General features: G+C 42.6%; 1 protein-coding gene across 2 annotated transcripts; it reads left to right on the top strand.

Annotated features, from left to right (window-relative positions):
- Window positions 1-78: 78 nt before the first annotated feature.
- LOC121578734 (alpha-1,3-galactosyltransferase 2-like) lies at window positions 79-11779 on the top strand. Of its 2 annotated transcripts, XM_041893127.1 has the most exons (6): window positions 79-852; window positions 1141-1218; window positions 1673-1765; window positions 2051-2146; window positions 10350-10487; window positions 10616-11779. In XM_041893127.1, exons 2-6 carry the CDS (start codon window positions 1214-1216, stop codon window positions 11301-11303), a joined length of 1020 nt encoding a protein of 339 aa, XP_041749061.1. In that variant the 5' UTR covers window positions 79-852; window positions 1141-1213; the 3' UTR covers window positions 11304-11779. The 2 variants fall into 2 exon arrangements, with proteins under 2 accessions (XP_041749061.1, XP_041749060.1); XM_041893126.1 differs by having other exon boundaries at window positions 79-1218.
- Window positions 11780-14388: the final 2609 nt, after the last annotated feature.

Genomic DNA, 14388 nt, shown 5'->3' with positions numbered 1-14388 from the left:
CAAGACCTACATAAGCATTTCTTATCAACTGTTCCTTGGCAAACATTTATTGCAAATATGTATATGATGCTGGAGATACTTTGCCTTTCAGTTAGGCTACCTGAGTAAGGTATGCACTGCAGTCAGGAATGGTCACCTCATCCACCTGAATCAACAGATTCCCTCATGCCTGTTCATAGTCCCAAATTGACTCCCATACCATTCTATGACCTTTTGATGCCAATAAGCATTTGAAATTGTACTCTTGATACTCGCCTGGTGATGTTCAGCACCACGCTTTCGTGATGGTATATCTCGCAATTTATTTTGACCTGTCCTTGATTATTTTCCCTTGTTGCTTTGGCACACACGCCTCATTTCGAAAGTATCTCGCTCCGTCGTGTGATATGACAAATGAACTCAGGATAATCCGACGAATTGTCAGATGAGTCATGTTGGCATGGGGAAAGATGCCGCGTTCACGTGCTATCCGAGTTATCGGAAGCTCTTAGTTCCAAGTGGGACATTTCATTTTAACGACCCTACAAGACGTAATTACAGGGAAGCTCGGAGAAATGTTTGTTACCTGAGTTGCCGAGTTGTGACGTTTCACCACTTACATTTGACCTTTTCAACCATATGACAACACGTTTCTCATTTCCCACGAGCACATGAAGCCACCCAAACTTCTCCCCCAGGATACTACTTCTCTTGAGATTAATGCCGCGTTCTGATTCGTTGAACGCTGCAGTTATATAACTACAACCAGCTAGGAAGTCGGAAAAATGATAGTTTCCTAGTTCTGACTAGCACTTGAAAGCGGCATCAGTTTATTATAGACGCATCAACAAGCAGGTGTGTTTACAAGAGCAGGTAGGCTACAATATTTCCATCTACACCTGATGACATTGATGCTGTTTTTAATTTGTGTTAACGCTCTAATTCATGTTTTTGTGATATTTGTGCCTTATCCCTGCTGTATTTAGGCTACTTTAGAATCACATATGTATGATAAATGTATAGCCTAAATTTAAGTAGGCCTACATTTTATTAACCTAAATCCAAGTAAATAATTACTTATCTTTATAATGCGCTGTTCATCATGGCCATAATAACATCAGTTTGGTATTCACTTTAACAATGTAAATGTAAATCCCTCAGCATATTCGTTTCACTCCGTTATACCATCTGAAACAGACTTCGGAAGAGAAAAAATAAACGCATTGGCAACACAATGAGGTAGGCTATGACTTCTGTGATGATGCATGTATGTCATCTATGTTAATAGACTTATTATTTAAGATAAAGTTAATTACCCGTTAATTATATTGATTTAAAATTCATTTTGGGGTATTCATTCATTCGAACAAAATTAAACACCTTGACTGGGACCATGCTAATCCAAACTCCCGGGTTCACGTTCTAGTTGGAACTAGCAAAAAATATATATTTTAAATAAAATCCCTCTCATAACCCCTGAACTAATAAAATTGATCACAATAAATGAAAGGGTCACAATGTTGGGACAATAATATTTCACTGTCAAAACAGACTTAAAAATTAAAACGTCCTGGTCTTTTATGTCGTTTTGCCATGTTTTCAGGTAAAACAGGAAATATAGGCCTAGTGATGACAGTTATTGCCTTGACTCCCTATTGCACCTTCTGAAAATATTTTCTTGTCTATTTTCCAGCAGATTAATGTACAAGGCAAAGTGTGTATTAACATTTGCATTCTGTGCCTCTGTGCTGCTCTTCATAGCCTACTTCACACCTACATCAGTAAGGTAATCATTTTCCAAACAGTAGCACCCCACCCCATACATCTCTCTACCTAAACCAAACAATTAACATACCATACCCTCTTCCTAATCAAACCGATAACTCCTCCTCCCATTCGCCAATCAATGGCTATATATTTCACTAAATCCATCTCGTATGGTTGTTATCTAGTGAACTTTCCATAACCAGAAACACATTACCAGTCACACACAATAGAAACAATCCATACACTTCACCTAGAAACAGAAAGGTGTGTACGTTTTGACCCAGCATGTTGCGTTGCATTGCAGGTACATGGAGGGGTTCCTTCCCATGAGCCGATGTCCTCTAGCCCCTGCAGAGAAGCTGAAGCTGGGGAACAGTATAGATGCCTCCCTAGACCTGTGGTAGGCCATTTTTTTATTGATGATTGTCTGCACAATGACATGCCCAGAGCATGCCATTACTTTCACTGTGTTCACTACTTTTATTTGTTTTGTGTTGGAGGCTGACAATGAAATCTCAAGATCTTTTTAATGACGTGCATTGATATCAAACAGTGTTATTGGTTAAAGTATGGGGCTAAGCTCAACACAGTTCTATACCACAAATAGTTCCTTGTAATACGTTTCTTAGTGCAATGTCAACCACATAATCTGCTTGTTCAACCTGCTTGGCAGTATATTTGGGAGAACGGGCAGTGGTTTTAGTTAGAGGTATGTTTGTTTGTCAGACCCTGTATGCACAAGAATGACCTAGTCAGCCAGCAGTCAAATTCTTCATGCTTTAGTGCAGGGGTATTCAAATGTTACCCTACGAGGTCCGGACTACCCCACTGGGCACACGCTGGTTGACTCAACGTTGTTTCCACGTCAATAAAATCACGTTGAACCAACATGGAATAGACGTTGAATTGACGTCTGTGCCCAGTGGGACTGCTGGTTTTCTGTTCTGCCTGATAATTAATTGCACCCACCTGGTGTCCCAGGTTTAAATCTGTCCCTGGTTGGAGGGGAAGAATGGGGAAAAAAATTAGTGGAACTAGCTTTGAGTTCCAGATTTGAATTTGAGTGCTTTAGTGTATACAGTGCATTCGGAAAGTATTCAGACCCCTTAACTTTTTCCACATTTTGTTACATTACAGCCTTATTCTAAAATGGATTAAATATATTTTTTCCATCAATCTACACACAATACCCCATAATGACAAAGAAAAACAGTTTTTTAGATTTTTTTGCAAATGTATTAAAAATAAAAAACGTATATGACATTTACATCCAGTGAGGGGAAAAAAGTATTTGATCCCCTACTGATTTTGTACGTTTGCCCACTGACAAAGAAATGATCAGTCTATAATTTTAATGGTAGGTTTATTTGAACAGTGAGAGACAGAATAACAACAAAAAAATCCAGAAAAACGCATGTCAGAAATGTTATAAATTGATTTACATTTTAATGAGGGAAATAAGTATTTGACCCCCTCTCAATCAGAAAGATTTCTGGCTCCCAGGTGTCTTTAATACAGGTAACGAGCTGAGATTAGGAGCCCACTCTTAAAGGGAGTGCTCCTAATCTCAGCTTGTTACCTGTATAAAAGACACCTGTCCACAGAAGCAATCAATCAATCAGATTCCAAACTCTCCACCATGGCCAAGACCAAAGAGCTCTCCAAGGATGTCAGGGACAAGATTGTATACCTACACAAGGCTGGAATGGGCTACAAGACCATCGCAAAGCAGCTTGGTGAGAAGGTGACAACAGTTGGTGCGACTATTCGCAAATGGAAGAAACACAAAAGAACTGTCAATCTCCCTCGGCCTGGGGCTCCATGCATGATCTCACCTCGTGGAGTTGCAATGATCATGAGAACGGTGAAGAATCAGCCCAGAACTACACGGGAGGATCTTGTCAATGATCTCAAGGCAGCTGGGACCATAGTCACCAAGAAAACAATTGGTAACACACTACGCCGTGAAGGACTGAAATCCTGCAGCGCCCGCAAGGTCCCCCTGCTCAAGAAAGCACATACAGTGGGGAGAACAAGTATTTGATACACTGCCGATTTTGCAGGTTTTCCTACTTACAAAGCATGTAGAGGTCTGTAATTTTTATCATAGGTACACTTCAACTGTGAGAGACGGAATCTAAAACAAAAATCCAGAAAATCACATTGTATGATTTTTAAGTAATTAATTTGCATTTTATTGCATGACATAAGTATTTGATCACCTACCAACCAGTAAGAATTCCGGCTCTCACAGACCTGTTAGTTTTTCTTTAAGAAGCCCTCCTGTTCTCTACCCATTACCTGTATTAACTGCACCTGTTTGAACTCGTTACCTGTATAAAAGACACCTGTCCACACACTCAATCAAACAGATTCCAACCTCTCCACAATGGCCAAGACCAGAGAGCTGTGTAAGGACATCAGGGATAAAAATGTAGACCTGCACAAGGCTGGGATGGGCTACAGGACAATAGGCAAGCAGCTTGGTGAGAAGGCAACAACTGTTGGCGCAATTATTAGAAAATGGAAGAAGTTCAAGATGACCGTCAATCACCCTCGGTCTGGGGCTCCATGCAAGGTCTCACTTCGTGGGGCATCAATGATCATGATGAAGGTGAGGGATCAGCCCAGAACTACACGGCAGGACCTGGTCAATGACCTGAAGAGAGCTGGGACCACAGTCTCAAAGAAAACCATTAGTAACACACTATGCCATCATGGATTAAAATCCTGCAGCGTACGCAAGTCCCCCTGCTCAAGCCAGCGCATGTCCAGGCCCATCTGAAGTTTGCCAATGACCATCTGGATGATCCAGAGGAGGAATGGGAGAAGGTCATGTGGTCTGATGAGACAAAAATAGAGCTTTTTGGTCTAAACTCCACTCGCCGTGTTTGGAGGAAGAAGAAGGATGAGTACAACCCCGAGAACACCATCCCAACCGTGAAGCATGGAGGTGGAACCATCATTCTTTGGGGATGCTTTTCTGCAAAGGGGACAGGACGACTGCACCATATTGAGGGAAGGATGGATGGGGCCATGTATCGCGAGATCTTGGCCAACAACCTCCTTCCCTCAGTAAGAGCATTGAAGATGGGTCGTGGCTGGGTCTTCCAGCATGACAACGACCCGAAACACACAGCCAGGGCAACTAAGGAGTGGCTCCGTAAGAAGCATCTCAAGGTCCTGGAGTGGCCTAGCGAGTCTCCAGACCTGAACCCAATAGAAAATCTTTGGAGGGAGCTGAAAGTCCGGATTGCCCAGCGACAGCCCTGAAACCTGAAGGATCTGGAGAAAGTCTGTATGGAGGAGTGGGCCAAAATCCCTGCTGCAGTGTGTGCAAACCTGGTCAAGACCTACAGGAAACGTATGATCTCTGTAATTGCAAACAAAGGTTTCTGTACCAAATATTAAGTTCTGCTTTTCTGATGTATCAAATACTTATGTCATGCAATAAAATGCAAATTAATTACTTAAAAATCATACAATGTGATTTTCTGGATTTTTGTTTTAGAATCCGTCTATCACAGTTGAAGTGTACCTATGATAAAAATGACAGACCTCTACATGCTTTGTAAGTAGGAAAACCTACAAAATCGGCAGTGTATCAAATACTTGTTCTCCCCACTGTATACAGGGCCGTCTGAAGTTTGCCAATGAACATCTGAATGATTCAGAGGAGAACTGGGTGAAAGTGTTGTGGTCAGATGAGACCAAAATGGAGCTCTTTGGCATCAACTCAACTCGCCGTGTTTGGAGGAGGAGGAATGCTGCCTATGACCCCAAGAACACCATCCCCACTGTCAAACATGGAGGTGGAAACATTATGCTTTGGAGGTGTTTTTCTGCTAAGGGGACAGGACAACTTCACCGCATCAAAGGGACGATGGACGGGGCCATGTACCGTCAAATCTTGGGTGAGAACCTCCTTCCCTCAGCCAGGGCATTGAAAATGGGTCGTGGATGGGTATTCCAGCATGACAATGACCCAAAACACACGGCCAAGGCAACAAAGGAGTGGCTCAAGAAGAAGCACATTAATGTCATGGAGTGGCCTAGCCAGTCTCCAGACCATAATCCCATAGAAAATCTGTGGAGGGACCTGAAGGTTCAAGTTGCCAAACGTCAGCCTCGAAACCTTAATGATTTGGCGAAGATCTGCAAAGAGGAGTGGAACAAAATCCCTCCTGAGATGTCTGCAAACCTGGTGGCCAACTACAAGAAACGTCTGACATCTGTGATTGCCAACAAGGGTTTTGCCACCAAGTACTAAGTCATGTTTTGCAGAGGGGTCAAATACTTATTTCCCTCATTCAAATGCGAATCAATTGATAACATTTTTGACATGCGTTTTTCTGGATTTTTTTGTTGTTATTCTGTCTCTCACTGTTCAAATAAACCTACCATTAAAATTATAGACTGATCATGTCTTTGTCGGTGGGAAAACGTACAAAATCAGCAGGGGATCAAATACTTTTTTCCCTCACTGTAAGTATTCAGACCCTTTACTCAGTACTTTGTTGAAGCATCTTTGGCAGCAATTACAGACTCGAGTCTTCTTGGGTATGAAGCTACAAGCTTGGCACACCTGTATTTGGGGAGTTTCTCCCATTCTTCTCTGCAGATCCTCTCAAGCTCTGTCAGGTTGGATGGGGAGCGTCACTGCACAGCTATCTGTAGGTTTCTCCAGAGATGTTCGATCAGGTTCAAGTCCGGGCTCTGGCTGGGCCGCTCAAGGACATTCAGAGACTTGTCCCGAAGCCACTCCTGTGTTGTCTTGGCTGTGTGCTTAGGGTCATTGTCCTGTTGGAAGGTTGAACCTTCGCCCCAATCTGAGGTCCTGAGCAGGTTTTCATCAAGGATCTCCCTGTACTTTGCTCCGTTCATCTTTCCCTTGATACTGACTAGTGTCCCAGTCCCTGCCGCTGAAAAACATCCCCACAGCATGACGCTGCCACCACCATGTTTCACCGTAAGTTCAGGCCAAAGAGTTCAATCTTGGTTTCATCAGACCAGAGAATCTTGTTTCTCATGGTCTGAGAGTCCTTTTGATGCCTTTTGGCAAACTCCAAGCAGGCTCTCATGTGCCTTTTACTGAGGAGTGGCTTCCGTCTGGCCACGCTAACATAAATGCCTGATTGGTGGAGTGCTGCAGCGATGGTTGTCTTATTGGAAGGTTCTCCCATCGCCACAGAGGAACTCTGGAGCTCTGTCAGAGTGACCATCAGGTGTTTGGTCACCTTCCTGACCAAGGTCCTTCTCCCCCAATTGCTCAGTTTGGCCGGGCGGCTCTGACATGCACTGTCAACTGTGGGACCTTATATAGACAGGTGTGTGCCTTTCTAAATCATGTCCAATCAATTGAATTTACCACAGGTGGAATCCAATCAAGTTGTAGAAACATCAAGGATGATAAATGGAAACAGGATGCAAACAGGATGCAACATTAATTATGAAGACAAGTGTTGTAGGAAAACCCTCAAACGGATCACTAATACCTTTGACCTTACACAGCTAGTTAAAGGGCCAACCAGGGTGACTTGTTGCTCTAAAACACAGATTGATTTGGTGTTCAGTAATAAACCAGAGAGAGTGACTAAATCATTCAATATGGTTACTGGGCTATCTGATCATAATCTGACACTTATAGCCAGAAAGCTGTCTAAGAGCAGGTTTAACCTCTCTACTGTTAGAAAGCCTGATCAACTAAGAATACCTAAGAGTGAATTAAGCTATTTTGAAAATGCAATTAAGGGAATTAACTGGAATGATCTCTTGTCCTATGCAGACGTGGAAGCTGATAGTCAAGTTTTTCTATCCACAATCCAGACTACATTAAATGGTTTCCTAAAGAAAATCAAATCCAAACCTGGCCAAAAGAGCACTCTTCCTTGGCTAAATGGAGAAATCTGGAAATTGATGAAAGAACGAGATTATTATCTAAAAATAGCCCTAAGATCCAAATTAGAGCATGACAGACGTAGGTTTACCATGTTGAGAAATAAGGTGATGAAAGAAATCAGACAGGCCAAGGCAAACTTTTTTATTAACATAATTGGTGAAGCAAAGGGAAATTCTAAACTGATCTGGGAGAATCTAAAAAAGTTAACAGGGAAAGACCATAGTAACACTGCAAAAAGACTAGAAATCATGGTGAATAACAATCTAACACAGGATGCAGTCGAAATAGCAATAGCCTTCAATTCCTACTTTATTGACTCTGTCAGGGTACTGACACAGAACCCCTCCACTGGTTTCTTGGGCTCAGTGCTAGTAAATGATGCTCAACCTGTCTTCATCATAAGGGAGGTTTCTGAGTCAAAGGTAGACAAGGTGATTAGCTCACTAAAGAACTCTAAAGCCAAAGATGTGTTTGGGATGGACTCTACCTTTCTTAAAAACTACAAAGAGTCACTCATTGGCCCCATTACTAAGGTCACCAACACATCTATTGGTCTCGGGGTGTTTCCAAGGGTATGGAAGTCGGCCATAATAACGGCCATCTTTAAATCAGGCGACCCTGCTGACGTGAGTAACTACAGGCCCATTAGTATACTACCTGTGGTGTCAAAGGTTGTTGAAAAGTGTGTAGCAGAACAACTGATTGCCCACCTCAACAACAGCCCCTTCACATTACATTCCATGCAGTTTGGCTTCAGAGCGAAACACTCCACAGAAATGGCCAACTGCTTTTTTCTGAAAATGTGAAGTCCAAGATGGACAAAGGGGGCGTTGTTGGGGCTGTGTTTCTGGACCTAAGGAAGGCTTTTGATACTGTTAACCATGAGATTCTCATCACAAAATTGTCCAAGTTCAACTTTTTCCCCCGATGCCTTGAGATGGATGAAATCATACCTTGAAGGCAGAACTCAGTGTGTCAGAGTGAGCAATGAGCTATCGCCCACTCTTAGCTATGATGTGGGTGTGCCCCAAGGGTCAATACTGGGGCCCCTCCTGTTCAGCCTGTACATTAATGATCTGCCTTCTGTCTGTACTGGGTCTGAAGTTCAAATGTATGCAGATGATACAGTGATATATGTGCATGCAAAGAGCAAACAACAAGCTGCACAAGAACTCACTACTGTAATGGTCCAGGTTACAAAGTGGCTCAGTGACTCGTGTTTGCATCTCAATGTGAAAAAAACTGTTTGCATGTTCTTCACAAAGAGGGCAACAGATGCTACTGAGCCAGAAGTCTATGTGTCAGGGGAGAAGCTCCAGGGGGTATCTGATTTTAAGTACCTTGGCATCATACTTGATTCCAACCTCTCTTTTAAAAAGCATGTTAAAAAGGTAATTCAAATAACCAAATTCAACCTAGCTAATTTCCGATTTATACGAAATTGTTTGACTACAGAGGTAGCAAAACTGTACTTCAAATCTATGATACTCCCCCACTTAACATACTGCTTGACTAGTTGGGCCCAAGCTTGCTGTACAACAGTAAGACCTATTCAGTCTGTCTACAAACAGGCTCTCAAAGTGCTTGATAGGAAGCCCAATAGCCATCATCACTGTCACATCCTTAGAAAGCATGAGCTCCTGAGTTGGGAAAATCTTGTGCAATACACCGATGCATGTCTTGTATTCAAGATCCTAAATGGCTTGGCTCCCCCTCCACTCAGTATTTTTGTTAAACAGAAAACCCAAACATATGGCAGCAGATCCACAAGGTCTGCCATGAGAGGTGACTGTGTAGTTCCCCTAAGGAAAAGCACCTTTAGTAAATCTGCTTTTTCTGTGAGAGCTTCCCATGTCTGGAATACACTGCCATCAGACACACACAACTGCACCACATATCACACTTTCACAAAATGCTTGAAGACATGGCTAAAGGTCAATCAGATTTGTGAACATGGTCCCTAGCTGTGTGTTGCCGCTTTCCATGTCTGTTGTCTGTAACTTGTGAGGTGTGGAAACATTTTGTTGCTTTTATGAATTTTGTCTTGCTGCTTTTTGTTCTATGTTGCTCGGTCTGTATGCTACGTCTTGTTCTATGTTGTTATTGTCTATATTGTAATTGTTTTTAATAACCTGCCCAGGGACTGCGGTTGAAAATTAGCCGGCTGGCTAAAACCGGCACTTTTACTGAAACGTTGATTAATGTGCACTGTCCCTGTAAAAAATAAACTCAAACTCAATCTGAGCTCAATTTCGAGTCTCGTAGCAAAGGGTCTGAATACTTATGTAAACAGGGTATTTCTGTTTTTTTATTTTTACTTTGTCATTATGGGATATTGTGTGTAGATTGAGGATTGTCTTTGTTTTTAATTTAATCCATTTCAGAATAAGGCTGTAACAAAATGTGGAAAAAGTCAAGGGGTCTGAATACTTTCCAAATGCACTGTAAGTCCTGCAATATTCAAATGCACTAAAAAGGGCCACTCCCTTGAGCATTGACAGCATGTTAACCTTGCTTCATATCTTCCACGGTCTCTAAAAAAAGGGGTTAATTACCCTTATTACCCTTTTATTCTATATCATTTTCCTGTTGTCTCCCTGAATGCTCCGATTCCATATACCACACACTACAGTGAAGCCACTGTTTTTTGGCCATTGTTTGTTCTGAAACCCAGACCTCTGTCGGTTCTTTTCTTTCCTACCAGGTCCAGAGGTGATGTTCAGACCTGCACTTACTGGGGAGCCCCTGTGATCTGGGATGGGATGTTTGACCCAGATCATTACGACCAGGAGCACAGGAAGAACCACTCCTCTGTGTCTCTCACTGTATTCGCTGTGGGCAGGTCGGTTTTTCATCTGTTACCAGTTTAATATCAATTTATCAATTCTTATGAAACACTTTTCAGTCACTTAAACAACATATTTGGAGATGTTCTTCTTGAACCAGAGTTTTACTCCTTCCCATCCCAAGGTATCTAGATGCCTACCTGAAGGTATTCCTTCTCTCTGCTGAGCGTCACTTTATGGTGTCTTTACCTGTGACATACTATGTGTTCACGGACGTTCCCGAGAGGGTACCAGACATCCAGCTTGGTCCTGGGCGTAGCCTGAAAGTTGTGAGGGTGCAGAGACACTCTCGCTGGCAGGACATCTCCATGATGCGTATGAGGGCTATCGCAGATGCCATCGAGTCACAGATTCGTCACCACAGCCGCTACGTCTTCTGCTTTGACGTGGACCAGGTGTTTGTGGGTCGGTTCGGCTCAGAGACTTTGGGAGACTGTGTGGCTCTGCTCCACGCCTACTACTACCACCGACCACAGAGCCTCTACACCTACGACCGCAACCCCAGGTCCAGGGCTTACATGGAGAGTGGGGACTTCTACTATCATGCTGCTGTGTTTGGAGGCTCGTGGCAGACAGTGAAGAATATGACAGATACCTGTTACCAGGCCATCATGGAGGACAAGGAGAACCAGGTGGAGGCTCTGTGGCACGACGAGAGTCACCTCAACAAGTACCTGTGGCTCCATAAGCCCAGCAAAGTGCTGTCTCCTGAGTACTGCTGGGCCAGCAACATCGGCTACCGTGGTGACATACATGTGACCCGCCTGCTCTGGTCAGAGAAAAAATATGACACACTCCGGGTTACAGAGTGAGTAATCAGAACCTGTGTGCAATAATCTAATGAGCAAAAGCCCCTGAAGCTTCAAACATAGTCCACAGTACAGAGCTGCGATAGTCTACAGCCCAATGTGACTAATGCCCATGCCTTGTTCAGAGCAATGAGGCTTGTAAATATGTCACAATGGGCTGTCAGATTATTGGAGCTGTGAAACTGTGGAATCTTTGGCTTGTGTATTGAAACAGGCTCTTACCAAGTAGTACGTTTCTTGGTTCTCCTTTTGTCGCTTCAGTTGTCTGGCGGTATTGTCTCTCCACCCACCCAGCTTGCTGTCTGTGGCTGCCAGGAATTCCCCTGTTAAACCCAGATGTCTAGTCTGGAACAAATGGGAAATGTATGCAAACGATTTAACTTAGGCTATGCTTGCACTGCTTCTTTTGTATGGTTTATATTTATTTGAGGATTATGAAGTAAAAATCTGTTCGATAAAGTTGTATTAGATATTGGAAATTGTTTTTTTGTATAATTTATTTTACAAATAAAGATGGATACCTTATCCAAGTTTATTTTTTAAGAACTTGTCAGGATCCACCCATAGCAACCCCACTCCAAAATAAGGGCTAGATTCGATCAGTAGCACTACGGGTTGAATCTAGGCCTAACTGTCTAAAAATGACAACATCTCAGGTTGGGGATATTGCATGCCTCTAAGGACAAGGATTTACTGGCCACATGTCTTCGAATAACAACATTCTTAAAGGGGGGCTGAACTCACTGATTTTGCCTGGGTTTTTCTGCTACTCAATAAAATGAGATTTGCTTCTTTGGGGTGCGATTCAATGTGGGTGAATTATGTAAGGGATAAATGCCAATGTTCTGTACATTATCTTGAAAAAAGTGGATGACGCAATGGGACGGCGAGTTAGCCCTTCTAGCCTGTCAGAAACAAATATTCAACAATGCTGTGGTATAAGTTCGCTATATCGTACCCTGGCAGTTATTGTTTGTCCCACTTTACTCACCGTAGTTGAGTCATCCCAAACATCCTGAGCCACCATACGATCTCTGACCTTGCCTAAAGGAATAACTGTTGTTTGTGATGCTAACGTTAGCTCAGGAATGTTTAGATGTTTTGAGTTGGGGTGGGGGGTAAAACCAAAACAACTTTTATAAAGAACAAGTCTCGTTCTTTCAACATAACATTGGCGACGATTGGTAGTTCTGCTGTCTGTAAAGAAATGGGGGGACAGTAGGTTGGTTCTGCTGCTACGATTGGATAGCGTGTACTGCAGCACACGTGCAGCTGTGCTCGGGATGATGTGGGTGCTGCCAGCAGTGCCAGGCAACGGTCCCGTGTGGGCAGGATTGAAAACGGTGATGTTCTCGATTCTTTGACAAATTATCCTATTTACACCCCTTTTAACAAATTATTACTGTTTTTCTAAGTCTAAATACTGTTCTACTAATTCCTCTCCTTGGTTTAAACTTAAAGCAGCAATCAGCAGTTGAAACAATAACAGAGCGTGCTGCCCACCCGTTTTGGTTAAGAAGCTGAGGGATGGGGTAGGAGAAAGCTAACCTCTCAAATGCATAGACAGAGCTATGGATGCAAGGATTGATCAAAATTATAGTTTGAACCATGTTTTGAGGCTATATAGTGTTTGTTTACAAACGTTGTAGTAAAACAAGCTTATATTTTGGGTTCTGATGGGGTACGACAGTTGAACTAAGCTCATGAGGCATTTACAGTACCAGTCAAAAGTTTGGACACACCTACTCATTCAAGGGTTTTTCTTTATTGTTACTATTTTCTACATTGTAGAATAATAGTGAAGACATCAAAACTATGAAATGACACAAATGGAATCATGTAGTAACCAAAAAAGTGTTAAACAAATCAAAATATATTTTATATTTGAGATTCTTCAAAGTAGCCACCCTTTGCCTTGATGACAGCTTTGCACACTCAACCTGGAATGCATTTCAATTAACAGGTGTGCCTTCTTAAAAGTTAATTTGTGGAATTCCTTTCCTCCTTAATGCGTTTGAGCCAATCAGTTGTGTTGAGACAAGGTAGCTCTATTTGGTAAAAGACCAAGTCCATATTATGGCAAGAACAGCTCAAATAAGCAAAGAGAAACGACAGTCCATCATTACTTTAAGACATGAAGGTCAGTCAATACGGAACATTTCAAGAACTTTGAAAGATTCTTCAAGTGCAGTCGCAAAAACCATCAAACGCTATGATGAAACTGGCTCTCATGAGGACCGCCACAGGAAAGGAAGACCCAGAGTTACCTCTGCTGCAGAGGATAAGTTCATTAGAGTTAACTGCACCTCAGATTGCAGCACAAATAAATGCTTCACAGAGTTCAAGTAACAGACACATCTCAACATCAACTGTTCAGAGGAGACTTCGTGAATCAGGCCTTCATGGTCGAATTGCTGCAAAGAAACCACTACTAAAGGACACCAATAATAAGAAGAGACTTGCTTGGGCCAAGAAACGCGAGCAATGGACATTAGACTGGTGGAAATCTGTCCTTTGGTCTGATGAGTCCAAATTTGAGATTTTTTCCAACTGCTGTGTCTTTGTGAAAAGCAGAGTAGATTAATGGATGATCTCCGCATGTGTGGTTCCCACCGTGAAGCATGGAGGAGGTGGTGTGATGGTGCTTTTCTGGTGACACTGTCTGTGATTTATTTACAATTTAAGGCACACTTAACCAGCATTGCTACCACAGCATTCTGCAGCAATACGCCATCCCATCTAATTAGCGCTTAGTGGGACTATCATTTGTTTTTCAAAAGGATAATGACCCAACACAGAAGGATTGATGGAGTGCTGCATCAGATGACCTGGCCTCTACAATCACCCGACCTCAACCCAATTGAGATGGTTTGGGATGAGTTGAACCTCAGAGTGAAGGAAAAGCAGCCAACAAGTGCTCAGCATGTGGGAACTCCTCAAGACTTTTGGAAAAGCATTCCAGGTGAAGCTGGTTGAGAGAATGCCACGAGTGTGCTAAGCTGTCATCAAGGCAAAGGGTGGCTACTTTGAAGAATCTCAAATATATTTTGATTTGTTTAACAGTTTTCTGGTTACTACATGATTCCAT

Source organism: Coregonus clupeaformis, chromosome 12 (genome assembly GCF_020615455.1).
Source record: "Coregonus clupeaformis isolate EN_2021a chromosome 12, ASM2061545v1, whole genome shotgun sequence".
In the NCBI taxonomy this organism is placed as follows: Eukaryota; Metazoa; Chordata; class Actinopteri; order Salmoniformes; family Salmonidae; genus Coregonus; species Coregonus clupeaformis.
The sequence above is the reverse complement of the archived record's forward strand: the minus strand, read 5'-3'. Positions and strand labels throughout refer to the sequence as shown.